Genomic DNA, 27,026 nt, shown 5'->3' on the forward strand with positions numbered 1-27,026 from the left:
CCTGCATGGGCAGTGTTTCTTCGTACTTCGTTCAGGCATGTCGGCGGTGGGATCGGGATCAGGAGGGGGTCCTTGCCCCCTGCCGTGGGGAGCCGGAGACGGATTATTCTCTGCGGGACAACACCAACATTCGGTGAGTATTGAAGCCGGTCCGGAGCGGAGAGGTCTGATGTTGGGCAGTGAGTCCCTTTACCTTTCCCGAACTCAAACAAGAGAAAATCTGCAGATGCTGGAAATGCGAGCAACGCACACAAAATGCTGGAGGAACTCAGCAGACCGGGCAGCATCTAGGGGAAGAATACAGTCGACATTAGCGGCCGAAACCCTTCGGCAGGACTGGAGAATAAAAGGTGGGGGTGGGGAGGGAGAGAGAAACACAAGGTGATCGGTGAAACCTGAAGGGGGAGGGGATGAACTTTCCCGAACTGCCGGCCTCGCCTCGCTTCCTTCACAGAATCTGCCGGGGTCGGTCCGGGTTGTGAGACCTTCACACAGAACCGTTTGAGATGAGCCGCCGCTCGGCCCCTGTTGTTCTGGTCCTATTAGCAGGGTGACGTAAAACATGTTTCTATTTTGTTACTGACAAAGAATGGCTGAAATGGTTGCCACAAGAGGACACGGGTTTAAGGTGCTGGGGAGTAAGTACAGAGGAGATGTTAGGGGTAAGTTTTTCACTCAGAGAGTGGTGAGTGTGTGGAATGGGTTGCCGGCAACGGGGGTGGAGGCGGATACAATAGGGTCTTTTAAGCGACTTTTGGATAGGTACATGGAGCTTAGAAAAATAGACGGCTGTAGGTAAGCCTAGTAATTTCTAAGGTAGGGACGTTTTCAGCACAATTTTGTGGGCCGAAGGGCCTGTATTGTGCTGTAGATTTTCTATGTTTCTATGTTAATGACATAAATATATTTCTATATTGTTAATCACACAGAATCGTAGAATTTCTGTTCCGTGTGTTATCTGACTGTACTTACCTGTGATGCTGCCACAAGTCAGTGTTTCTCTGTACCTGTACCTTCCCATACTTGTACACTTGGCAATAAATTCAACAGGAACTGGGAAAACTCATCAAATTTGAGAGGTGATGATCGTATTGGCACCTCGGCAGGTCAAATGTAAAGAGACCCTTAACAGTATGGATGAACAGAGGGATCTTAGAGTCCATCTTCATCACTCCCTGAAAGTGGCTTCACAGTTTGGTCAGATAGTCAAGAAGGCAAATAGCATGGTTGCCTTTAGTAGTCGAGGCATTGAGTTCAAAAAATCAGGAGCTTCATAAAACTGCATTTTGTCAACATCTGGAATATGTCATGCAGTTCTGGTTGCCTCATTCTGGAAAGGGTTCGATGGCTTTGCAGAGAGCACAGAAGAGGTTTACCAGGATACTGCCTGGATTAGAGGGCATGAGCTATAACGAGAGGCTGGACAAACTTGTGTTGTTTTCTCCAGAGCGGCGCAGGCTGGGGCAAGACTGGATGGATGCTTATAAGATTGCAAGAAGCATAGATAGAGTAGATAAACAATATTTTTCCCCAGAAGGTTGAAATATCTAACACCAGAGGCCTTGAGTTTAAAGTGAGAGGAGATAATTTTCATTGAGATGTGAGAAGCAAGGTCTTTTATGCAGAGTGTGTTAAGTTCCTGGAATGCGCTGCTTGCGGTAGTGGTAGTGGCAGATGCATTGGAGACTTTTAAGGGACTTTTAGATAGGCACATGTTTAGATAGGCACTTTATCCCTCTCCCCACAACTGTCCCTTAACTGCTCGGTAATTCCCGTGCTTTTTAAAAAAAATTACATTCACCCTGGAATGATTTTAGTCTCCTGGAAATTGACCTGTGCACGGGCGCTTGTTTCATGCTAGTTAGCAGAACAGTAAAGAAACCACAGTTTTTTTCCCCCCCACTAATTTATTCTGATACCAATTTGCCTCTTATTCCCGGGAATTTGTGCAGCATCGTGTTGTTAACAATGTTCACAAGGAGTTTGCAAGTGGAGTTCAGAATGCTGGTCGTATCTTAAACCCAACAAATGCTGATGAAAAACTTGGAGACAGTGGACATGGAGAGGATGTTTCCATTAGACGTAGAGTCTGGGGTCTGACAGTAGAGGCTCAGAATAAAGATGCTTCACTTTAAAACTGAGATGAGAAAAATATCTTAAGATAATAGACGGTTAATCTGTGGAATTCGTTGGCACAGATGGCGGTGGAGGCTGTCATTGAGTATATTTATGCAGAGATTAATTTCTTATTGCTAAGTACCATCAGTTACAGGACGAGGGCAGGGATATGGCATTGGGGGAAAAATCAGTCATGGTTGAATGGTGGAGCAAACTCGATAGACCAAAGCACATAATTCTGCTCCGATATCTTATATCTTACCATGACTGAACGATGATTCCTTCATATCCTATATGAAATTTGGTGAAGTGCGAGGGACAATTACAGATTTATTCACAGAGATATTTGCCTTCAACATTGAAATTTCAGTGAGTTTAGTTTTTAGGGACATCGTGCAGAAATGTTCTGTTCTTCTTTGTATTTTTAACCTGCTTCATCAACTCTCTGGTTAATGTTAAACCTGCGGTGAGATATTAATTGGAAGAAAAGCACATAACTAAAATAGAACCACAACTGAAGATGAGGGAACAGCAACAAGTGAACCGACCAGAGGACTGAGAGCATCAACTGTAGAGAACCCCTCTGACTCGGAGATTCCAGTGATTCAGTCAGGAGAAAGTTTGGTGAGTCTCATTTACTCAAACACTAGTCCTTTAGACAGCATATGTCTGTACAAGGGAAGGTACGAAATAGTTGGAGTGAGACTCAATGTGCCCAGAAGTACCAGTTATACCTCTGTCAGACCCAGTTGCAATCACCCCAGAACTGCTAATGTGCTGTCAGCAGCCCAGCTCTTAAAAGCCACTCCAACTCCTTCAGTGCTTGCTCATTTCAAGATCTTGCATCTTCTGAAGCAGCTTTTGGTCAGTTTTGATGTTTCTTTGCTTGGCTGTGTTATGTCACAATCATCTCAAAATGCATTGACAATTTGTCTCTTTATAAGATGCCTGAAATGCTTCGAGCTGTCCTGGTTTCAGAAATGTGGAATTACCATGAAGTACAGCAACATGCTATTGTTTCATCCGATTGTTGCAAGCTGCAATGATTTACTTACCTTCGAGTATATCATTCTGCAAGCCTCTGCTGAGAACCAACCATTTTCGGCAAAGTGTTGAACAGCGAACAGTTAGAAAATATAATTACTTTAAAATATTGAGCAGTTGGTGTTCTTTTCTTGAAGGGTCAGTTATAATGCCACCACAATCTCTACAGCTAACACTTGCAGAACCCTGAGATGTAGTACACCTGGCCCAGATGAGATACATAAATGCGAACCTTCTAAAGACAAGTACCTTCTCTTTAGAACCTCTTTACAGGGAAGAGATGGGAATTTGATTGGTAAAAGAGATACATGGCTGTGGAAGGTCAATGGGAAGAAATTGTTCGACTATTGAATAGTGGAATTGTGGCAAATTCACTCTTGAAGGGATTAACTATTTCCTTCAGATATCTGAAGCAACTTTCTGAGCAGTTCCATTGGGAACCCGGTACTATTGGCCACACCGCACTGTCTGTACAGTTCCGAATACAGTGCAAAGGAAGTGGAGGTGGATTCTATCCATATTGCTGATATAAGGAGTTGATGTGTTCATTTCATTGCCTGTTTCTCAGACCTGATGGGGGTCACCGCATGCCATGATGTTTTATTTCTTTTTTCAGAATGAATGCCGTAGTTCAAAGAAGAGTTAGTACATTGATAGCTGGTTTGTGTGGATTCCTTTGTCAGGAAGTATCTCTGAGTTTTCGTTTGTTTTCGCTGAATTGGAAGAATTAGAGTTGACTCTAACTGATGTGCTATTAGTGGATGAATGGAGAAAATGCCTGTATTTGTGGTATTAGGTAAATATGGAGACTTGGCTGTATTTGATAATAATTGGATAAACGAGTTGAGCGCTTGCTTGGAACACACAACATCAAGCGGGATCTTGACAGGAGTGTGGAGAATATGTTTGCTACTGCAGGGGGAGATGAAACAGTTTTTTGCCAATGTGATTAATTCCGCTGAGCACAGATCCTTGACAGGAAATGTTCTTGCAGGCGGAAGCAGGGTCTGGCAGCTGAGCTGACAGTTCAGCATATAGAATGATGGAACAGGATCGAGCGGCCGAATGTCCTGCTACTAATCCAATATTGCAGCATCAGGCTCAGACAAAAAAGAGACAAAGTGAATTTAAATTACAGCCATTTCCCATCACTGACTGATGAGAACCAGTTGAAGTATCTGTAAAATAAAGGCGATGTAAGGCAAATTCAAAGTAATTTCATGATTGCTGCTCTGCCATGGTAACTTGTTTCCAGTAATTGAGCAATAAACTGAAGGAGAAGGGCACATTTCTCCTGCTGTCGACTTTGACCGGTTGTTATCCCTGGGAGATGGTAATCTCAGCACAGCTGTTCCCCAACTGGCCCATTTCTCTTATGATCCAACGGCAGACGACTGTTGGAAATGACTTTCTAAAAAAGCTGAACTTGAGGTGACAGCATCTCCAGGCAGCTGCTGCACAGTTAAATCTGGAGAAAGGAAGTGTGCAGTGTTAAATGCAAAAGATTTAACAGCACCCTTCCTTCTACTATCTATGTGCCATAAACCCACAGCGACCTTTGCCCTTAGCTGGTGCTGCGGTTTATAGTCTGGCGATAAACTGATTCTAAGGTGAACAATGAATCAGACTGGACAGATAAACTGAACCTGGATGCGGGATATGATTCCACTCTGGAGCAGAACAAATTTTAGAGAGAAAGGTAACCATTGCAAAGGTGTACTGAAGTAGTAATTCTGGCCTGATCCACATGTTAGGAAGACATTTGAGCAAAATGAGTCCCTGTGTGGTTTAACACAAGCATTGTGGAACAAGGTGTGGCGTTACATGCAGAATAGACAAGTTCAGGATTATGAGCGTGTTATCAACTGAACATTGCTCAGGGTGTGTTCACTTACTGTTAGGGCCAATAAAATTCAGATGCTCGGATTCGCTGAGAACGGAGTCAGGAGTCCGGCACCAGGTGAGAACAGGGTTTGGTGTTTTAATAAGCCCACCTGTCATGGCAACCATAGCATTGCAACCATATCAATATTGACTTTAAAATCGCGCGGCTTTAGGGTCTGTGTGCTTCATTATTCACTGCGCATTGTTTTAGTAAAGACAAGGTAGATCAGACAGTGATATTTATATTAAAAAATATTGTGGTTATTCTCACTGGCCGAAGACAAAAAAAAGCCAATTCTATACTCATTGGCCACTTTAGTGTGTACCCCCTGTACCTAATAATGTGGCCACTGAGTGCATGTCCGGGGGCTTCTGCTGCTGTTCCCCATCCACTTCAATGCTGACCACTGACTACCGTCCGCTTCAATGCTAACCACTGACTACCGTCCGCGTCAATGCTGACCGCTGTGTTACAGTCCGATTCAATGGTGATCACTGACTACCGGCCGCTTCAATTCTGACCACTGACCACCGTCCACTTCAATGCTGACCACTGGCTACCGTCCACTTCAATGCTGACCACTGGCTACCGTCCACTTCAATGCTGATCACTGACTACCGTCAGCTTCAATGCTGAGCACTACACTACCGTCTGCTTCAGTGCTGACCACTGCACTAACTCCAGCTTCAATGCTGACCACTGCGTTACCGTCCGGTTCACTGCTGATCGCTGCACTACCGTCCACTTCAATGCTGATCAACGCGCTACCGTCCGCTTCAATACTGACCACCGTGCTACCATCCGCTTCCGTGCTGACCACTGCGCTACCGTCCGCTTCCGTGCCGACCACTGCACTACCGTCCGCTTCCGTGCCGACCACTGCACTACCGTCCGCTTCAATGCCGACCACTGCACTACCGTCCGCTTCAGTGCTGACCACTGGCTACCGTCCGCTTCAATGCCGACCACTGACTACCGTCCGCTTCAATGCCGACCACTGACTACCGTCCGCTTCAATGCTGACCACTGCACTACCGTCCGCTTCAATGCCGACCACTGACTACCGTCCGATTCAATGCTGACCACCGCGCTACCGTCCGCTTCAATGCTGACCACTGACTACCGTCCGCTTCAGTGTTGACCACTGACTACCGTCTGCTTCAGTGCTGACCACTGCGCTACCTTCCGCTTCAATGCTGACCATTGCACTACCGTCCGCTTCAGTGCTGACCACTGACTACCGTCCGCTTCAATACTGACCACTGCGCTACCGTCCACTTCAATGCCGACCACTGACTACCGTCCGCTTCAATGCCGACCACTGCGCTACCGTCCACTTCAATGCCGACCACTGACTACCGTCCGCTTCAATGCTGACCACTGCGCTACCGTCCACTTCAATGCCGACCACTGACTACCTTCCGCTTCAATGCTGACCATTGCACTACCGTCCGCTTCAATGCTGACCACTGCGCTACCGTCCACTTCAATGCCGACCACTGACTACCGTCCGCTTCAATGCTGACCACTGCGCTACCGTCCGCTTCAGTGCTGACCACTGACTACTGTCCACTTCAATGCTGACCACTGGCTACCGTCCACTTCAATGCTGATCACTGACTACCGTCAGCTTCAATGCTGAGCACTACACTACCGTCTGCTTCAGTGCTGACCACTGCACTAACTCCAGCTTCAATGCTGACCACTGCGTTACCGTCCGGTTCACTGCTGATCGCTGCACTACCGTCCACTTCAATGCTGATCAACGCGCTACCGTCCGCTTCAATACTGACCACCGTGCTACCATCCGCTTCCGTGCTGACCACTGCGCTACCGTCCGCTTCCGTGCCGACCACTGCACTACCGTCCGCTTCAATGCCGACCACTGACTACCGTCCGCTTCAATGCTGACCACTGCACTACCGTCCGCTTCAGTGCTGACCACTGGCTACCGTCCGCTTCAATGCCGACCACTGACTACCGTCCGCTTCAATGCTGACCACTGCACTACCGTCCGCTTCAATGCTGACCACTGCACTACCGTCCGCTTCAATGCTGACCACTGACTACCGTCCGCTTCAGTGCCGACCATTGCACTACCGTCCGCTTCAATGCTGACCACTGACTACCGTCCGCTTCAATGCTGACCACTGCACTACCGTCCGCTTCAATGCTGACCACTGACTACCGTCCGCTTCAGTGCCGACCATTGCACTACCGTCCGCTTCAATGCTGACCACTGACTACCGTCCGCTTCAATGCTGACCACTGACTACCGTCCGCTTCAGTGCTGACCATTGCACTACCGTCCGCTTCAATGCTGACCACTGACTACCGTCCGCTTCAATGGTGACCACTGCACTACCGTCCGCTTCAGTGCTGACCACTGACTACCGTCCGCTTCAGTGCTGACCACTGACTACCGTCTGCTTCAGTGCTGACCACTGACTACCGTCCGCTTCAATACTGACCACTGCGCTACCGTCCACTTCAATGCCGACCACTGACTACCGTCCGCTTCAATGCTGACCACTGACTACCGTCCGCTTCAATGCTGACCACTGACTACCGTCCGCTTCAATGCTGACCACTGCGCTACCGTCCACTTCAATGCCGACCACTGACTACCTTCCGCTTCAATGCTGACCACTGACTACCGTCCGCTTCAATGCTGACCACTGACTACCTTCCGCTTCAATGCTGACCATTGCACTACCGTCCGCTTCAATGCTGACCACTGCACTACCGTCCACTTCAATGCCGACCACTGACTACCGTCCGCTTCAATGCCGACCACTGCGCTACCGTCCGCTTCAGTGCTGACCACTGACTACCGTCCGCTTCAATGCTGACCACTGCACTACCGTCCACTTCAATGCCGACCACTGACTACCGTCTGCTTCAATGCCGACCACTGCGCTACCGTCCGCTTCAGTGCTGACCACTGACTACCGTCCGCTTCAATGCCGACCACTGACTACCGTCCGCTTCAATGCCGACCACTGACTACCGTCCGCTTCAATGCTGACCACTGACTACCGTCCGCTTCAATGCCGACCACTGACTACCGTCCGCTTCAGTGCTGACCACTGCGCTACCGTCCGCTTCAATGCTGACCATTGCGCTACCTTCCGCTTCAGTGCTGACCACTGACTACCGTCTGCTTCAGTGCTGACCATTGCACTACCATCCGCTTCAGTGCTGACCACTGACTACCTTCCGCTTCAGTGCTGACCACTGACTACAGTCCGCTTCAATGCTGACCACTGACTACCGTCCGCTTCAGTGCTGACCACTGACTACCGTCCGCTTCAATGCTGACCACTGCGCTACCGTCCGCTTCAATGCCGGCCACTGCGCTACCGTCCGCTTCAGTGCTGACCACTGACTACCGTCTGCTTCAGTGCTGACCATTGCACTACCATCCGCTTCAGTGCTGACCACTGCGCTACCTTCCGCTTCAGTGCTGACCATTGCGCTACCTTCCGCTTCAATGCTGACCATTGCACTACCGTCCGCTTCAGTGCTGACCACTGACTACCGTCCGCTTCAATGCTGACCACTGCGCTACCGTCCGCTTCAATGCCGGCCACTGCGCTACCGTCCGCTTCAATGCCGACCACTGGCTACCGTCCGCTTCAATGCTGGTCACTACAATACCGCGCCACCACATTTATCAACCTCAGCTTGTTTTCATTGACTTAGTAGAAATACAGGTAGAATGATTTTACCCTCGGGTACTGGATGAATGGGGGCATTTGACTGTATTCGCTGGTATTGAAAGGAGATTTACTAGAATGTTACCTGGGTTTCAGCACCTAAGTTACAGAGAAAGGTTGAACAAGTTAGGTCTTTATACTTTGGAGCGTAGAAGGTTGAGGGGGGACGATAGAGGTATTTAAAATTATGAGGAGGATGGATAGCGTTGACGTGGATAGGCTTTTTCCATTGAGAGTAGGGGAAATTCAAACAAGAGGACATGAGTTGTGAGTTAAGGGGCAAAAGTTTAGGGGTAACACGAGGGGGAAGTTCTTTACTCAGGGAGTGGTAGCTGTGTGGAACGAGCTTCCAGTAGAAGTGGTAGAGGCAGGTTCGGTATTGTCATTTAAAATAAAATTGGATAGGTATATGGACAGGAAAGGAATGGAGGGTTATGGGCTGTGTGCAGGTCAGTGGGACTAATTGAGAGTAAGCATTCGGCACGGACTAGAAGGGCCGAGATGGCCTGTTTCTGTGCTGTAATTGTTATATGGTTATTAAAAAATCACGGGAGTTGAATGTAGTCACTATTATTTAGATGGAGAGGAGATTTTATAAATATATTATAAATGAATTGAGCCCTTGCTGGATACATTGAATAATAAGTGGAGTCCGGGCAGGAATGTGGAGAACAAGTTTGCTGCTGTAGGGATAGCTGAAACTGGCAAAGATACATGAGGTTATTGTTATGAGGTGGAAATTCCGTGCGTTTGGAATTCTCGTCCTCAAAGGGAAAGAGAAGGAGAGTTTTTTTTTCAATGTGTTTAATTCTGTAGACACAGATTCTCTACAGACAAGGGAGTGAAGTGTTGCAGACAGTCGCAGGGATGTGCCACTTAGATCACAGTCCAGCTGTGATCATAGAGAATGGTGGATCAGGAATGTCCTGTTACTCATTCAACACTCTAACAAATAAGAGACCCAGTGAATCTAATGTCTGGTGATTTTGCATCATTCTCTTCAGAGAATGATTTGAATGCGAGTGCACAAGGCTTGGCCAGTAAGTTCGCGGATGACACAAAATTAGTAGACGGTGCTCACCGTGAAGATTATCGGAGCTTATAGGTGATCTAAGTGGGCAGGAGTGGTAAATAGATTGCAAAACCCACTACGGTTTCATGCAGAGGTTAGTGATTATGTAGAGGGAACTGCCAGGGGAAGTATATGAGGCAGGCACAATTGTCTAATTACAGAAGTAGTTGGGATGTGTGGATGGAGTGAGGAAGCCAGGAGAAAAAATGGACCCATCATAGGAAACTGGGGCCATCTCGGTGGTCACTGTGGTCGGCATTGTCTCATTGGGCTGAAGGGTTTGTATCAGTGCTCTGTTGATCTGTGACTCTATCGATAGGAAGCGTCAGATATCACTGGAACGGGGAAGGGTTGGCCCCCTAAGCCAACTGCTGCTCTGATACAGGGGATAGACCTATTGCCATATTTTTAGTCATACTCTCTCTGACTCACCGTCTGCTTGTTGTGTAATTCACAGAATCACCAACAGGTGGAGCTTCCCTGCACTGGAAACAAAGTGTAAACAAGTCGATGACTATTAGCAATCTTCAGTCAGAATCAGAATGGCTACAGGTATGTTCACTCGGATCTTTATAATTAACCTTATGTCCTGTTAGTTAAGATGAAGAAACTTGCACAGATGTTAACAGGGCACAGAAAAGTATCATCCTGCAGGGCCATTGATCCTACTGGTATTGTGGCCTTGAGTAATTGATCAACGTAACACTTGCAGCTCAGGGACCTGTCACCGGTAATGGTGAAATCACTCCGCTCACCATGCAAAGCTTCAGTTGTGTAAAAGGAGCAGGACGTCCTGAATTAGGTGGTGGTGAGTGAAACACAGGAATGCAACAGTAGGCTTTTAGGTTATATAAAAGTCAAGAGTCAGGGTCTGTTTTGCCTCCAGAGAGGTACTGATGTGTGAGACATCTCCAACTTTCATTAATAAAACTCAGTGCCAGCTGATAGGAACTTTTCCGCAATTTCAGAAATTGTGTGATAACACAGCATTTCATGTTTTGGACAGGCAGCTATCAACCCCCCCCCCCCCCCACCCCCCAGTTTTCTTGGCTGCTGCGGAAAGGAGATGAGGGGAGTTTACGAAATGTATTTTTTGTAGCCGAGCCGAGAACATTGCCAGCGTTGGGAATGGCAAAGGATCAGGAGATGACTTACTGTAGATATGTAGATATACTTGTGGTTTGTTTCAGTGTTTTACTACCCCAATGAATTTCTGCGCTGTTGACAAATGGTGAATTTGGTTTGTCAAAAAAAAAGTTTTTATGAAGTTGAATGCTGAAATGCCACAGGAAAAATAAAACAGCTGGAGACAAACATAGAATCAAATAAGGAATCGGGTCAATATAATGTTATCGGTGTGTAGGAATAAAATGAATCCCACTGCATTTCAAGATGGGATCTAGAGCGGGTAACACACACACACACACACACACACACACACACACACAATGATGGAAGAACTCAGCAGGTCAGGCAGCAACTATGGAGGGAAATGAATAATCTAAGTCTGAGCTGAGACTCTGAATCAGAAAATGTGCTCATCCAATCCAATCTCTTGTCATTGAAATGTCCAATTTGCAATCTCTCGGGTGCTAATACATCCTTCCTCAGGTATTATTACAAGATCCGCACACGCTATTCCAACTGATCCAACCAATAGTTTATAGCCTTGTCACAAGATCTCCCTGCGCCTATATTCTGCGCTGCAGCTAATAACGGCAAACATTCTGTCGACTCCACACATTGTATACCTGGAAACTTCGGGGTTCAAAGTTAATTGAATTTATTATCAGTGTACATATAGACACCACAAAAAATACTGAGGTTATTTTCTTGCGGGCAAGCCAGCCATCTGGATACAAAACTGGCTAGGAGGAAGGAATACAAAGGTTAATAATTGGCGGGCTATTCAGTTTGGAGGCTTATGACCTGTAGTGTGGATGGGCACAAGGTCTACTGTTTGCTCCTTATTTTAAAGATTAGGTAGGTAAAGTTGTTAATATTGTTTGGAAGTTTGCAGGTGTCAGCAATATTGGTGGTAGAACGGACAGTGAAGGGGGTTATGTAAATTTACAAGGGGTCTGAGATGAACGTGAAAAGTGCACCAAAGAATAGGTTCATTTTGTAAAGTTAAACAGGGCAGGAGATGCATAGCAAATAGTTGTTTTTCACCCAGTGGTGTGGGCAGTTTGTTGCACAGTGAATGAAGTATGTGTGATCAAACGGATAGGACAGTCTGTAATCCAGTGACTCATCTGTGTGTGACACAGGCGATTGGACAGCGTGTAACCCAGGGATTTTTCTGCTTGTGGAAAATACACTCAGTAATATTACCCGGTATCACCTGATGCTGTTCCCTTTAGATTCCCTGGTCATCAGCACCAAGTTAGTGATCAGTATTACTGTGTCTATCCTGTTCTTTTTCTGGGAGTGCATGTGTCCTGTCACCGGCTTATCAGAATCAGTAACTAGTAGGAAGTGCAGTTCACGTTCACCAGCTCAGTCCCAATCCAAATCTGGTCAGCCAGAGTTTCGGCTCAGTTGTACCCACCCATTGTGAATCCTTGTTCTGCTCAGCTCTAAATCACTCCAGTATAACCTGCAATTCATCATTTATTTCAGGTGGGAAATGGTTCTGGACAGCAGTCAAGAGATTCTTCCCAGGCAATGCATCGATGGAAGATAATCAGGACACGGGAAGCAAGGTACCAAAGCAGCGTCGGATTGAGAGCGGTGTCCCAGGCGGATGCAGTCCGGCCGCAGAGAAAGCCGAACAAAATCAGCCCAGACACAGAGGTATCAGGGACACTGATCCGTACTCTGGAACCAGCACAAGTGGGGTCACTGTCTGTGATCTTGGAAGCTCATTAAAGACGGAATTGTCAAATCCCCAACAAGGAGCGGGTGAGTGAAATATGAGGGTGATGTGTTCGCAGAATGTGGCAGGGAGGAGAACATAAAAACATAAGAGCATAAGAAATAGGAGCGGGGTAAGGCCATCCAGCCCATCGAGCCTGCCCCGACATTCTATTAGATCATGGCTGATCTGTCTGTAAACTCAGCTCCATCAACCTGCGTTTTCCCCTGAACACTTAATTCCCTTACTATGTAAAAATCTATCTAACTCTATCTTAAATATATTTAGTGAGGAAGCCTCAACTGCTTCACTGGGCAGAGAATTCCACAGATTCACCACTCTTTGGGAAAAGCAGTTTCTCCTCATTTCTTTCCTAAATCTTCCCCCTGAATCTTAAGGCAATGTCCCCTAGTTCTAGTCTCACCGACAAATGGAAACAACTTTCCTACTTCTGTCTTATTTACCCCTTTCAAAATTTTGTATGTTCCAATAAGATCCCCTCTCATTCTTCTGAATTCCAGAATATAGTCCCAGGCAACTCAATCTCTCCTCATAGGTTAACCCCTTCATTTCTGGGATCAACCTGGAGAACCTCCTCTGCACAGCCTCCAAAGCCAGTATATCCTTCCTCAAGTATGGAGAGCAGAACTGCACGCAGTACTCCAGGTACGGCCTCACCGGTACCCTGTATAGTTGTAGCATGAGTTCCCTGCTCTTGAATTCAATCCCTCCAGCAATGAAGAACAACATTCTGTTTGCTTTCTTAATAACCTGTTGTACCTGCAAGCCAACTTTTTGTGATTCATGAACAAGCACTCCCAAGTCCCTCTGCACAACAGCATGCTGTAATCTTTCACCATTTAAATAATATCTGCTCTTCTATTATTCCTTCCAAAGTGGATGATATTGCATTCAGCATTGTTATATTCCATCTGCCAGACATTGACCTACTCTCTTAACCTATCTATATCCCTCTGCAGACTCTCCACATCCTCTGTACAATTTGCTTTTCCACTCAGTTTTGTGTCATCAGCAAATTTTGCTACTCTACACTCAGTCCACTCTTTCAAAACATCAATGTGAATGGTAAACATCTGCGGGCCCAGTACCGACCCCTGCAGCACCCCACTCACCACAGACTGCCGACCGGAGAAACACCCATTTATACCAACTCTCTGCCTTCTATTCGTTAACCAATCCACTATCCATGCCAATACACTTCCTCCAACTCCATGCATCCATATTTTATTCTTAAGTCTCTTGTGCGGCAACTTATCGAACGCCTTCTGGAAATCCAAGTATACGACATCCACCTGTTCCCCGTCTTTTGCTACATCCTTTTTTCAAAAAGTGATGTGACATTTGCTGTCTTCCAATCGGGAGGGTAAATGTGAGGTCTTATTGGAGGGTAGGTCAGAGGGGAGGGGAAATGTGTGGGACTGGTACATGTGATGTAGTGGTGCACCTGTTACCCCACTACTGGAAATGTGTATTAGAAAATATGGAGCTGTACAAATGAAGAGTGCATTTCCGGTATGAGAATTAAGGGACACCTGCATGGATAGAGTATCTCTGGGAAGTGAATAGCATTGGCAGCCCCATCATTTATTGCCCATCCTAAATTGAACCGAATGAGGGGGTGGCGTGGGGAGGTTGATTTCTCGCAAATGTGGTCCTTCTGGTAAAGTAACTCCCAGAGCGTTGTTGGGTTGGCTTAAAGGCTAGTGTTGGAGTTTGGGAGAAAATCTGTGTTTGTAGCTGAAGGCAGGAGTTTCGAGACATGATGTGAGTGCTGTAAAAGCGGTGGAGAAGAGGCATATTTGGGTTGGTGCCCACTTGCTCCTTTTTATATTCGCAGACCCAGAGTCTACAATCTCTGACCTCCTGGCAGAGGGGGCTGAATATCGACTATACCAACTGACAAAATTCTACAGGGACAGACTGAAACAAGCGATAGAAGAAGGTGTTGAAGGACTCAGTTGGATGTTGAGACAGGAGGGGCATTTCACTGCACAGGAACATGGGGTGAGTCTATTTAATGTATCGTCACTGGTATCAGAGGGAAAAGTGATCAAAATTAATCTCCGACATGTTCTAACATTTCTACATGGCCAACGAGATCCCTGAATTGTCTGCAGAAGATCTGGCCTCAGCTGTAAAACCTGGTAAGGTGTGGAGCGTTGGGAACTACAGTTTCAGTGTCACATTTTCCTCTCGCACCGGTATTTATCAGTGGGGTTTAAGAACAGTGGCTGTATATCTGGACTGTTGGAAAGGCATTCAGACTACAATTCAATCCTCATCTCGTCAGGGCTGTCAGTCAAATTCAGTTGACCCACTGGCTTCACTGCAGACAGTGAGGGAAGGAGGGAGGGAAAGCTGCCAATCACACCTGCTCTGCTGTCCATCTGAGTTCCCAAACAAATGGGTGGCTGACCATTCAAAGAGTCATAGAGAAGTACTGCGCCAGCTATATCATGCCGAACCATTTAAACTGCCTACTCCCATCAACCTCCAAACAGACCACAGCCCTCCATACCACTACCATCCATATCCGTATCGAAACTTCCCTTAAACGTCGAGATCCACCTGGCTTGCTCCACTTTCATTGACCGCTTGTTCCACACGTTCACGACCATCTGAGTGAAAAAGTACCTCCTCATGTTCCCCTTGAACATTTTGTTTTAACCCATGACCTCTAGTCGTAGTCTAACCGAACGTTAGTGGTAAAAGCCTGCTTGCGTTTATCGTATCTGTAAACATCTATCAAATCTCCCCTCAGTCCTCTATGCTCCAAAGTATTCTGAGCGAATTCATTTAGTATTTCCTTATAATTCATGCCCTCCAGTCCCAGTAATATCTTGGTCAACTTTCCCTATGCACCTTCAATCTTATTTGCATCTTTCCTGCAGATAGGTGACCTAAACTGCACACAGTCCTCCAAATTAGGCCTCACCGGCGTCTTATACAACCTCAATATGGCATCCCAACTCTGTAATCAATATTTTGATTTATGAAGGCCAGAGACCAAAAGATGATTTACGAACTATCTACCTGTGCCGCCTCTTTCAATGATTTATGTACCTCTATTTCCAGATCCCTTTCTTCTACCACACTCTTCAGTGCCTGGCCATTCAGTGTGCAAGACTTACCCTGGCTGGTCCTTACAAAGTGCAACACCACAATTGTCTGCATTAAATTCCATCTGCCATTACTCAGCCCATGTTTCCGGCTGGTCCAGATGCCACTGAAAGCTCTAGTGTTCCTCGGTGTCCACTGTAGTACCAGTCTTTGTGTCCTCCGCAAAATCTGCGGAACCAGTTAACTGCGTTATTACACAGATCATTGATATTGTCTGCAAACAATAACAGACCCAGTACCAATCACTGCGGCACTCCACTCGTCACAGGTCTCCGGTCAGAGAGGCAAATATCTGCTACCACTCTCTGGCTTCCCCCATGAAGCCAAAATCTTATCCATTTTATTAACACATCTTGAATGCTGAGTGACTGAACTTCCTTGACCGACCTCCTATGTGGGACCTTGTCATGCGCATTGCTAAAGTTCATGTAGACAACATCCATGTCTTGCCTTCAGCAACTTTCTGGGTCACTTGCTTGAAAAAATCAGTGTTTTTTTTTCTAAGAACCCTACACTTTGTGATTTTTTATAAATGACCTGGATGAGGAAGTGGAGGGATGGGTTAGTAAATTTGCTGATGACACAAAGGTTGGGAATTTTGTGAATAGTGTGCAGGGCTGCCAGAGGTTACACAGGACATTGATAGGATGCAAAACTGGGCTGAAAAGTGGCAGATGGAGTTCAACCCAGATAAGTGTGAGCTGGTTCATTTTGGTAGGTCAATAATGATGGCAAAATATAGCTTTAAGGGTAAGACTCCTGGCAGTGTGACGGATCAGAGGGATCTTGGGGTCCGATCTGTGCCTCTGTGAAGGCATACAGTGCTTGACCTTCAAATTGATTTTAAGAGCCGAGAGTTAATGCTGCAGCTATATAGGACCCTGGTCAGACCCCACTTGGAGTACTGTGCTCAATTCTGTTCGCCTCACTATGCGAGGGACGTGGAATCCATAGAAAGGGTGCAGAGAAGGTTTACAAGGACACTGCCTGGATTGGGGAGCATGTCTTAAGAAGATAGGTTGAGTGAACTCGGCCGTTTCTCTTAGAGTAATAGAGGATGAGAGGTGACCTGAAAGGGATGTACAAGATAATGAGAAGCTTTGATCGCGTGGGTAGTCAAAGGCTTTTCCCCAGGGCTGAAACGGCTAGCACGAAAGGGCATAGTTTTAAGGTGCTTGGAAGTAGGTACAGAGATGTCAGGGGTAAGTTTTTTTTTACACAGAGAGTGGTGAGTGTGTGGGATGGGCTGCCAGTGGCTTTGGGGGAGGCAGAAGCGATAGGGTCTCTTAAGAAACTCCTGGATGACTACATGGAGCTTAGAAAAATAGAGTGTTATAGGTAAAGCCTAGGTAGTTCTAAGGTAGGAACGTGTTCGGCACAGCTTTGTGGGCCGAAGGGCCTGTATTGTGCTGTATGTTTACTATGTTTCTATTCGTTAGACATGACCTGCCACACATGAAGCCATGCTGACTATTCCCAATCACTCCACGTCTATCTAAGTACCAATATATTCCATCCCTTGGAATACCTTCCAGTAAATTTCCCACGAATGGTGTCAGGCTCATCAACCTATAATTCCCTGGGTTATTTTTAGATCCTTTCTGAAACAGCAGAACAACTTTTTTAGGTTATGAGGACACTCAGTCCTCGTTTATTGTCATTTAGAAATGCATGCATATATTAAGAAATGATACAATGTTCCTCCAGAGTGATATCACAAAAGAAACAGACAAAACAAAGACTCACACTGACAAAACCACATAATTATAACATATAGCTACAGCAGTGCAAAGCAATACCATGATTTGATAAAAGCAGACCATGGGCACGGTTAAAAAAAAGTCTCAAGTCCCGATCGATTCCAATAGTCCCGATATCAGGCAGCAGAAAGGGAGAAACTCTCCCTGCCATAAACCTCCAGGCACCAACAACTGATGCACTGGAAGCACCTGACCACAGCAGACTCTGAGTCCGTCCGAAAACATCGAGCCGTCGACCAGCCCTTCCGATACAGCCTCCCAAGCGCCACCCTCTGTCGAGTGCCTCCGATCTCATCCCGGCCGCTGAAACAAGCAAAGCCGAGGTCTCGGAGGCCTTCTCCTCCGGAGATTCCGGACCGCACAGTAGCAGCGGCAGCGAAGCGGGCATTTCAGAAGTTTCTCCAGATGTTCCTCCGCGCTCTCACGTCTATCTCCATCAAATCAGAATTGTGCACGGTAACCTACTTAACAAATAACAGATATCGTTCACCGGAGAGACCACGCGCGCTACGTCGCGCCACCATCTTCTCCTCCCTCCAACTTTGATTATCCTCTAATCCTTTGCTTCTTCCACTATCTCTAAGGATGATTTTATTATCTCTGCCCAGGCCGTGGCAATGTGTACACTTGCCTCCCACAAGCAACACCTAGTCAGGCCTTCGGGATTCACCTCAAAATAGCAGACACCTTATCTATAATGTGTATAGATCTTATGAAGTTGATGCAGTTTGGCCTCACTTCAAAATACTTTGTCCGTCTCCTGAGTATATATAAATGCAAAGAATGCATTTAAAATCTCCCCCATCTCCTTTGGTTCCATGCATGAATTACCATTCTGGTATTCCAAAGGACCAATTTTGACCCCTGCAATCCTTTTGCTCTTAACATGTATGAGGAATCCCTTGATATTTGGAATCACCTTGTCTGCTCAAGGAACCTAGTGCCTTATTTTGGCCCTCCTGATATCCTGATTAAGTGCAATCTTGTATTTTTTCATGCTGACACAACTGTATTTCTATGTTGTATTGACTGTTGTACATACTACTTATTATGACAACAAACACCAGAAAATCTGCAGATGCTGGAAATTCAAGCAACACACACAAAATGCTGGTGGAACGCAGCAGGCCAGGCAGCATCTACAGGGAGAAGTACAGTCAACGTTCGGGTCCAGACCCTTCGGCAGGACTAAGAGTCTCGACCCCCGAAACATCGACAGTGCTTCTACCTATAGATGCTGCCTGTCCTGCTGCGTTCCACCAGCATTTGGTGTGTGTTGCTACTTTTTATCAATTACTTCAAGCTACACATTGCACATTTAGATGGATACGTAACGCAAAGATTTTTACTCCTCTAGTATATTAAGAATGTAAGTGGTAAAGTCAATTCATTCGATTCATGTCATGGATGCCACACAAAACATGACTGTAAGGGCAGGACAGGGGCTGCATGTCTCTCGTTTAAGTGAATCCTTTCATTACTGTGAAGATGTGAGTTAGGAGTGCGATGGTGCCGCCGGCATTTGCCTCGGCATGTTACCCCTGCAACAGCTGAAGCTGAACATCACGCGGGGTAGATGGTTCTGGCATCAAGTTAATGAATATTATGTATCCTTTTGCTCCGTCAGGAACTGTCTGCAGTTTGTGCAGAAGTTCAGCAGCACTGATTGCATCTCCCAAACCTGCAAATCCATCAAACCACGGCTAGGCAGTGGAAATGTTGCTCACTGCCACCTGGCACATCCACTTCAAGTCTCAGCTCACCCTGACTTTGGGAAATCTCACTGTTCCTTCTTCAGCACCGGGAATTCATCCTGGAGATCCCGGCTCATGGCTGCGTGATTTATCTTCATCAGCAGTTATAAACTGTTACTCCTCAACGGACAAATAGGGATGAAGAGTCAACAGTGGGTTTGTAATGGCAGTTATTTAACATGCATTTTCAGATATGATTCCCACCCGTATCTGTTCCAGGCCATGCTGAATGCCTGTTAATCTGAATGTGGCTGTTCTGATTACCTGCATTTCAGCTTCTGAGAATTCAATTTTCTCCCAATGTGTCTGAGATTCGGTCCCAAAATCCATTTTTTTTGATCCCTCAGTCCCCCCTCTCTTTTGCTTTTGTTGTTACATGCTGGTTTACTCTGCATTGTTTCCGCATAATTGTGTTAATGCAGACCCTATCAGGAACGTCCCTGGAAATTTTTTCTTTGGATGAAAAATAACATTCATAGAAGTCTTTGCTGCACTAATCCTCAAACCTCTGGCTAAATATGTGGTGTAGGTTTTATTTCAGCAGTTGTTGTGCCAGAAGAAACATCTAACATGTCAGACATAAATTCTTAAATTTATTCAATTCTTATTAAAGCAACAGGAGCTTACAGGATCATGTAAAAACTCTTTCTGACTTTCTATCTGCTCCACAATAAATTCATTGTTTTCCTTTTATAGAAAGTCACTGAGCTGACAGAGAAGGGAAAACGGGCAGAGAGTTCCAGACTCTTCCTCAGTTTGGTGATGGGCAAAGGCTCTCGGGCCCGGAGGGCGATGTGGGAATCCTTTGTGGCATGGAGGACTGAGTTACAGAAGTTGGACAGAATACTGAGGGAAATACAGGAACGAGGTATGTTAAAACCCCGCACTGAACACAAAGGCACATTGAAATAAACAGTTTAAATTATTTTAGTTCTGTTTTCAAGGACGTTTTTCTTTGAATTAAACAGACCCTGATCCAGAGGAATACATTAACATCGCCCGAGGGTCATCTGAATTACCCACTCAACTGATAGGTGAGTGATGACATTCCCAGTCATGGGTCACTTCTTTATACGTTATCTGTCTTTCTTAATCATTCAAAATAATGCAAGGGCAAGTGAAGCGATCATTCCTCAGGCCATCATTGCTGTGAGTGGGTCAGAGTGTGATGTAGTTTTGGCTCGTCAGGCTTGGGCTATGGGAAGTATCTGGTAAGATTCCATTTTTGTTCTTAATTCTTCATTCCTTATCTGATAGGGCATAGGAGTGGAGTGTGGAGTGAGAGTACCTCCAGGGGCAGTCTTTTGTACTGTGCTGAGATGTGCGAGTTCTTGGAGACCTCCAGTCTCCTGGACAACCACAACAGCAGCAGGTGCACCCAGCTACAGCACTGGAGTAGCAGCTCGAGGACCTTTTGCTCATACGGGAGAATGAGGAGGTGATAGATAGGAGCTGCAGGGAAGGGGCAAGAGGCAGGGAGCTGGGTGACTGTCAGGAGAAGGAAAAGAAATGCACAATCAGTGCAGAGTATACTTGTGGCCGTTTCCCTCTATAATAAGTATACCACTTCAGATACTGTTGAAGAGAATGTCTAACCAGGGGAGAGCTGCAGTCACAGGGTTTCTGGGACTGAGTCTGGTGTTGTGGCTTAGAAGAGATAAGAGATGAATTGGACGTCAGTGGTGATAGGAAATTCCATAGTCGGAGGATAAGCGACGAGGTTCTGTGGGCATGATAGAGATACACAGATGGTATGTTGCTTCCCAGGTGTCAGTGTCATGGATGTCCCAGAATGGATCCATGGCATTCTAAAGCAGCCAGAGGTCTTGAAACAAATTGGCACAAATGACACAAGTAGGAAATGTGATTAGGTCCTGAAGAGAGATTTTATGGAGTTACATAGAAAATTGAAAATCGGGACATCTAGGTTAGTTATCTCAGAGTAAGAGTACAATGAATTGAAAGGTAAATTTCAGAGGAACTCACGCAAGGGGCAGGGGATTGTCTTGCTGCTTGATCCTAATCCAACTCACATACTTCCTCTTCTTCATTGGGCAGAAGATACATAAACCTGAAAGTATCAAGGACAACTTTAATTCTGCATTTCTAAGACTATTAAAAGGTCACATTCTATGTTAAGATGAGCTCTTATTTACAACACATATAATAATATCAAAGTAAAAGGTAAGTTTATTATCACCACTTATATGTCACCATATGCGACCCAGAGATTCATTTTGTTCCTGGCCTACTCAATAAGTACAATAACCATAATAGGGCCAGTGAAGGACTGTACCGAACAGGTTGGACAACCAGTCTGCAAGATACAAAAGACTGCAAATACAGAAGAAATACATAATAATAAATATATAAGCGGATTCATAGGATGTGGGAACAATCCTATGGGGCAAGTTTAGTTTCTGCTCTGTTTGAAGAATTATTTGTTGAGGGATAATAACTGTTCCTGAACCTCTTGGCATGAGTCCTGAAGAGGTTCAGTGTTTTAAATGTAATGTAAATCAAAGTCTCAGTTCTTTTCTCCATAAATGTGATATGATGCTTTGTTGAAGAAGAGCTGAGAGGTTCTTGCAACGTCAGCACCACTAATCCTTCAGCAGCACTTGTAAAAAAACTGACCATCCGATCAATTGATTCATGCACCTGTTATTTAAATTACACTTCTTGCAGAGTGTTGGATTCCATCGGATTGTATTGTCCGTGTTGTTGATGGGTTTTCTTTCCCTGATTTGCAATTGATGCAAATTGATTCAGGAGCAGCTCCTTCTTCTTCTAAGTTAGCCTTCTGAACAGTCCATGAACATTACCTTGCTAATCCTGCTTTGCGGTATATAGTTCTTTCATTTCTTATTGTCAATTATACTAGTTTTTATGTCCTGCGCTCTACTGTGCCAAAAAGAAACACATTTCATAAAGTTTCTTAGATATAATAAGGCGTATTCTGCGAGTTGTAAGCCACTGGCATAAAACAACAGAGCAAATTACCTATTCTGGAGTTTTATTCACATGATTTATGAAGGAAGACTGAGTTTATACTTGTTGGAGTTTAGACATTTAAGATTAGATTTCAGTGAAACATAAGATCCTCAGACATTTTATTAGGGTGCATCTGAGGGGAGTGGGGAGGACGTCCCCTCCTGTGGGGTTATCCAGAAGAAACATCTGCTCTTTAATATTAAAAAAGTCCATATTTGAAAGAGGTGAGATAATAATAATTACTTTTGAATAATAAGATAAAACGGATCTTTTGCCTAAAGGAGAAATCACAAATAACCCATCAAAATAGCCTCCTATTGTTTTACAAACTAAATATGAAATTGTAACATCATGCATCTCACTACTAATCACCGCTCATTTAGGTAACCACAGTATACTTGCGAAGAGCAGAAAGTGTGCAGTAAGGGTATGAAAAGCTGTAAGGAACAACTGAGAATAGCCAATTCAAGCCAACAGGAAAAGCAAAAAATCATTCACTTTGTTACATTGACTATCAAAAACATTCGATTCTGTCCCACACTCATTGTTAATAGAAGTTCATAATGTACACAAATACACCCAACACTTGCGAAATTCGCACAATATATGATGAGGCATTGGCGTGCTCTAATCGCTCTGTCTATTCTCAATCAAAAAAGAACAACCACCAATAAATAAAACGAGATATTTCTCGGTGCGACTCTTTAAATCCACGGTGGTTTTGCCTGGTTTTAAATTTTCTCTCTAATTTACTGAATTGTATAAAGATAGGGTAACAAATTAGCAAAATGAAACATACAGACAAACAAATTATACCTTGGCATACCTTCTATACATGGATACATGGATGAATTAAAATTATACTCTCCATCCATAAAAGGTAAAACAATTAATTCAAATAGTAGAGCTATTTTGAAAAGATAGAAACATCACCTTTGGTCTTGATAAGTGCAGAACATACAACAGATTTTGTAGTACCATTAAGAAGGCCACTCATGCAAGCAGCCCTGATGGAAATAAATCAAATATTCTCATGTTAGATTTCCAGAGCTGGAATCCACAACTAAACACTTAAATAATGCAGCAAGCAACATCATGTTAAGGTGGTTAAAATCTCTATTGCTACTCAAAGCTGATAAATATCGTATGGTGGTCTCCAGACGCTAGAGCGCTTCCCCGTTACGGAAAGCAGAAAGCAGAAACTGGGCTGGATTAAAAGTTTGTTTACGGAGAAGAGGTTTCTTACTTGCATATGCTATTTTGCTGACAGATATACAGTTTCTGGAAAATATAATTGAAGTTTACAGAGGATGATTGTTGTTCAGAGGGATATTCCGGATTGTTGTGTTCTTCTGCTTTCGGGAGACCTGGATATCCCCGTCACTCTAGATGCAGTTTTACAAATCGCGGACATCACATTTACTATCAAGATGGGACTGATGAATATTTCAAAGGCAGAGGAGTAGGAGCATGCTTCATTATCCACTGCTGGTGGTGTACAAACATGGCAGTTCTGTTCCAGTCCTGCTCTCTGAACCTGGAAGATCTTGGGAACAACTATACTCCACTTTATCTCTCATGGGAGTTTTCAGCCATCATCTTGGTGGCGGGGTATAGCCCACCACAGGAACGAGTCCAACAGTCTCTATTGAGCGGGGCGACAGGCATCAATAAACAGCACACCCTGATGTTTTCCCCGTCGTCTTGGGGAATTTTAACTGAGCTAGCGTGAAACAGTCTCTAAATAGTTATTAACAACATATCACTTGTGGAACCAGAGGAGTAACACATAGGACCACTGTGATGCAACAATCATCTCACTTAGTGTGCCATTCTACACCTGTAATTTGGAAAGTCTGATCTATGGATAGATATTGAAGACCACAGCAACAGTAGAGGGGACCAATTAGGTTTAGATACAGGAGACACAGGAGCACTTACAAAACAACTTTGAGTTCATAGACTGGACTGTTCAGCATTTTTATTCAAATCTGAATGAATACTCCCCAGTTATTACTGACTCTAAAAACCTGTGTGGATGTGTCTATGCCTACCAGAATATATTATACATAGCTGAATCAAAATCCGTACATGAACCAAGAGATTTGTAAACGTCTGGGGAAGGACAATATCGGTGCATTAAAGTCTGGTGATCCAGGACTGCGCAAGAAGGCCAGGTATGACGTACGGAGGATTATCTCAAGAGCAAAATAACCATTCTGATTGAGGTTGGAGGCTTAATTGGATGCACGTCAACTCTGGCAGTGCTTGCAGGCCATTACTTCCCACAAAGCGCAAACACAATGAATTGCGGAGATGTTTCGCTCCCAGTGGGGATTAACAGCTTTTATGCACGCATTGAAATGGAGAATACAACTACTGCAAGGAGAGTCTCTGCAGCATCCACTGACCCTGGGATCTCTGACTCGGAAGCCGATTTCGGAAGGTCTTTCAATACGTTAAGTGCTTGCAAGGGAGCAGCCCCGATGCCGTACCTGTTAGGGCTCTGAAATTCTGTGTCAACTAACTGTCGTGTGTATTCAATGGTATTTTCAACTTCTCATTGCTCCGATTGTAAGTTCCCACCTGCTTTAATAGGGAGAAGTCATACCAATTCCCAAGAAGAACAGGGTGAGATGCCTTAATGACTATTGTCCCGCAGCACTCAGTTCCACAATGAAGGACTTTGAGAGGTTGACTATGGCTTGAATCAACCCCTGCCTCAGCTAGGACATAGACCCAATGTAATTTGCATATCGCCACTATTTGTCTACAGCGGATGCGATTTCATTGGCTCTTTCCGCGGCCATGGATCACCTGGAGGATAATAATGCTTACGTCAGACATAACACGATCGTTTGAACAGGTATGATCAAAAAGCTCCAGAACCTGGGCTGCCGAACCTATCACTGCAAATGAATCGTTAAGTTCCTTACCAGAAGACCACTGTCTGTGCGGAATGGAAATAATATCTCCACTTGGCCTATAATCAAGACTGGCGTAACTTAATGATGAGTGCTTATCCCACTGTTCTTTTCTCTCTGCATCCATAATTGTGTGGCTAGGGACAGCTCTAGTGCTATCTCTAACGTTGCTGAAGACACAACTATTATTGTCAGAGTTTCAGATGGTGATGGAAGTGTGTAGAGGAGCAAAACATTTCAGCTTGTTGAGTGGTGTTGTAGCAAAAATCTTGAGCACAATGTCAGTAGGACAAGGGATATTGGACTTCATAAAGATTAAGATGAGGGGGCACACACCTGTCCTCAAAAAGGTGTCAAGATCTCTGAGCATCCTACCTGATCCCAACATTGTCTACCTTCAGATCGTTCATCTTCCAAAGATCCTTCTCTCTAGTAATGGTAACTTCAGACACTCATGACCCGTCAATACCTGGAACTTCCACCATACTGCTGATGTCTTCCACATGAAGATTGATGCAAAATACTTTTTCAGATCGTTCACCATTTCCTTGTCCCACATTAGTACATCTTCAGCCTCATTTTCCAGCGGTCCAATATCCATTCTTTCTTCTCTTTTATGCATCTGAAGAAGCTTCTGGAATCGACTTTTTATATAATTGTCTAGCTTACTGTCATATTCCATCTTTAACTTCATGATTTTTAGTTGATATTTATTGATATTTAAAAGCTTCCTCTAATTTCCCACTGTTTTTTGTTCTGTTATGCTCACTCTCTTTGGGATTGACTTCCTTTGTTAGCCATGGTTGTGTCTTCTTGTTTTTGGAACACTTCCTCCTCCTTGGGACGTATATATCATGTGCCTTCTGAATTGCTTACAGAAATTCCAGTCATTGCTGGTCTGCCGTCATTCCTGCCAGTGTTATTTTCCAATCAATTCTGCACACCTCCTATCTCATGCCTCTATAATTTCCTTTACTCCACTGTAATATTGATATATCTGACCTTAACTTCTTCTCAAATTTCAGGGTGAAGGCCATCATATTATAGTCACTTACCCCGATAGGGTTTTTTACCTAATGCTCTCTAATCAATTCCAGTCTATTGCACAATATGCAATCCAAAATAGCTGATCCACTAGTGGTCTCAACCACAGGCATTCAAGAGATTCCCCCTGTTGGAATCCCACAACATCCTGACTACCAATCCTACCTGCAAATTGAAATCCCCCATGACAATTGTAACATTGTCCTTTTGGCATGCATTTTCTATCTCCCGCTGTAACTTGTCGATCACATCCTTTTACTGTTTGGGGGTTTGTATATAACTACCATCAGGGTCTTTTTACATCTTCAAAGCCCGATGCTCCAAAGAGGCACATCCATCAGTTAGGAACCGCATCACTCATGCCATGCCCAATTCTTATTGCTACAGTTGGGGAGGAGGTACTGGAGCTTGAGGACATTCACACAAGGAACCACTTTTTCCCCTGTGCCATCAGCAGAATACAATGCAACCGATGGATGAATATGAAATATATAAGTATTGTCGATATCAACAAACAATGAAAATACCTCATTCTGCAATAAAGGGAAATGTTTAATTGGAATTTACTTCAATGCTTAAGAAAATCTGCGATGCAATGGTCAAAATGCAGCAAAGTGATAAACGCTTTCGGTATACCTATATTAATATTCTTTTGGTGCAATATGTTGGCCTGTTACCGTTCTGGAAAACTTACAAAGAAAAAAAGAGGGACTG

The 27,026-nt window shown here is 44.8% G+C and overlaps 1 protein-coding gene across 1 annotated transcript in view; it reads left to right on the forward strand.

The window, feature by feature from the left end:
• LOC140724164 (NACHT, LRR and PYD domains-containing protein 12-like) overlaps window positions 1-27,026 on the forward strand; it is a 34,583-nt gene continuing 7,557 nt past the window's right edge. Inside the window, exons 1-6 of the mRNA XM_073038648.1 lie at window positions 1-133; window positions 10,296-10,390; window positions 12,461-12,742; window positions 14,554-14,720; window positions 20,047-20,218; window positions 20,319-20,384. Of these exons, the coding sequence (XP_072894749.1) occupies window positions 10,381-10,390; window positions 12,461-12,742; window positions 14,554-14,720; window positions 20,047-20,218; window positions 20,319-20,384 (697 nt within the window). The 5' untranslated portion in view covers window positions 1-133; window positions 10,296-10,380. The remainder of the gene's footprint in view (window positions 134-10,295; window positions 10,391-12,460; window positions 12,743-14,553; window positions 14,721-20,046; window positions 20,219-20,318; window positions 20,385-27,026) is intronic.

This window comes from Hemitrygon akajei, unplaced genomic scaffold (assembly GCF_048418815.1).
Source record: "Hemitrygon akajei unplaced genomic scaffold, sHemAka1.3 Scf000168, whole genome shotgun sequence".
NCBI classification, from domain to species: Eukaryota; Metazoa; Chordata; class Chondrichthyes; order Myliobatiformes; family Dasyatidae; genus Hemitrygon; species Hemitrygon akajei.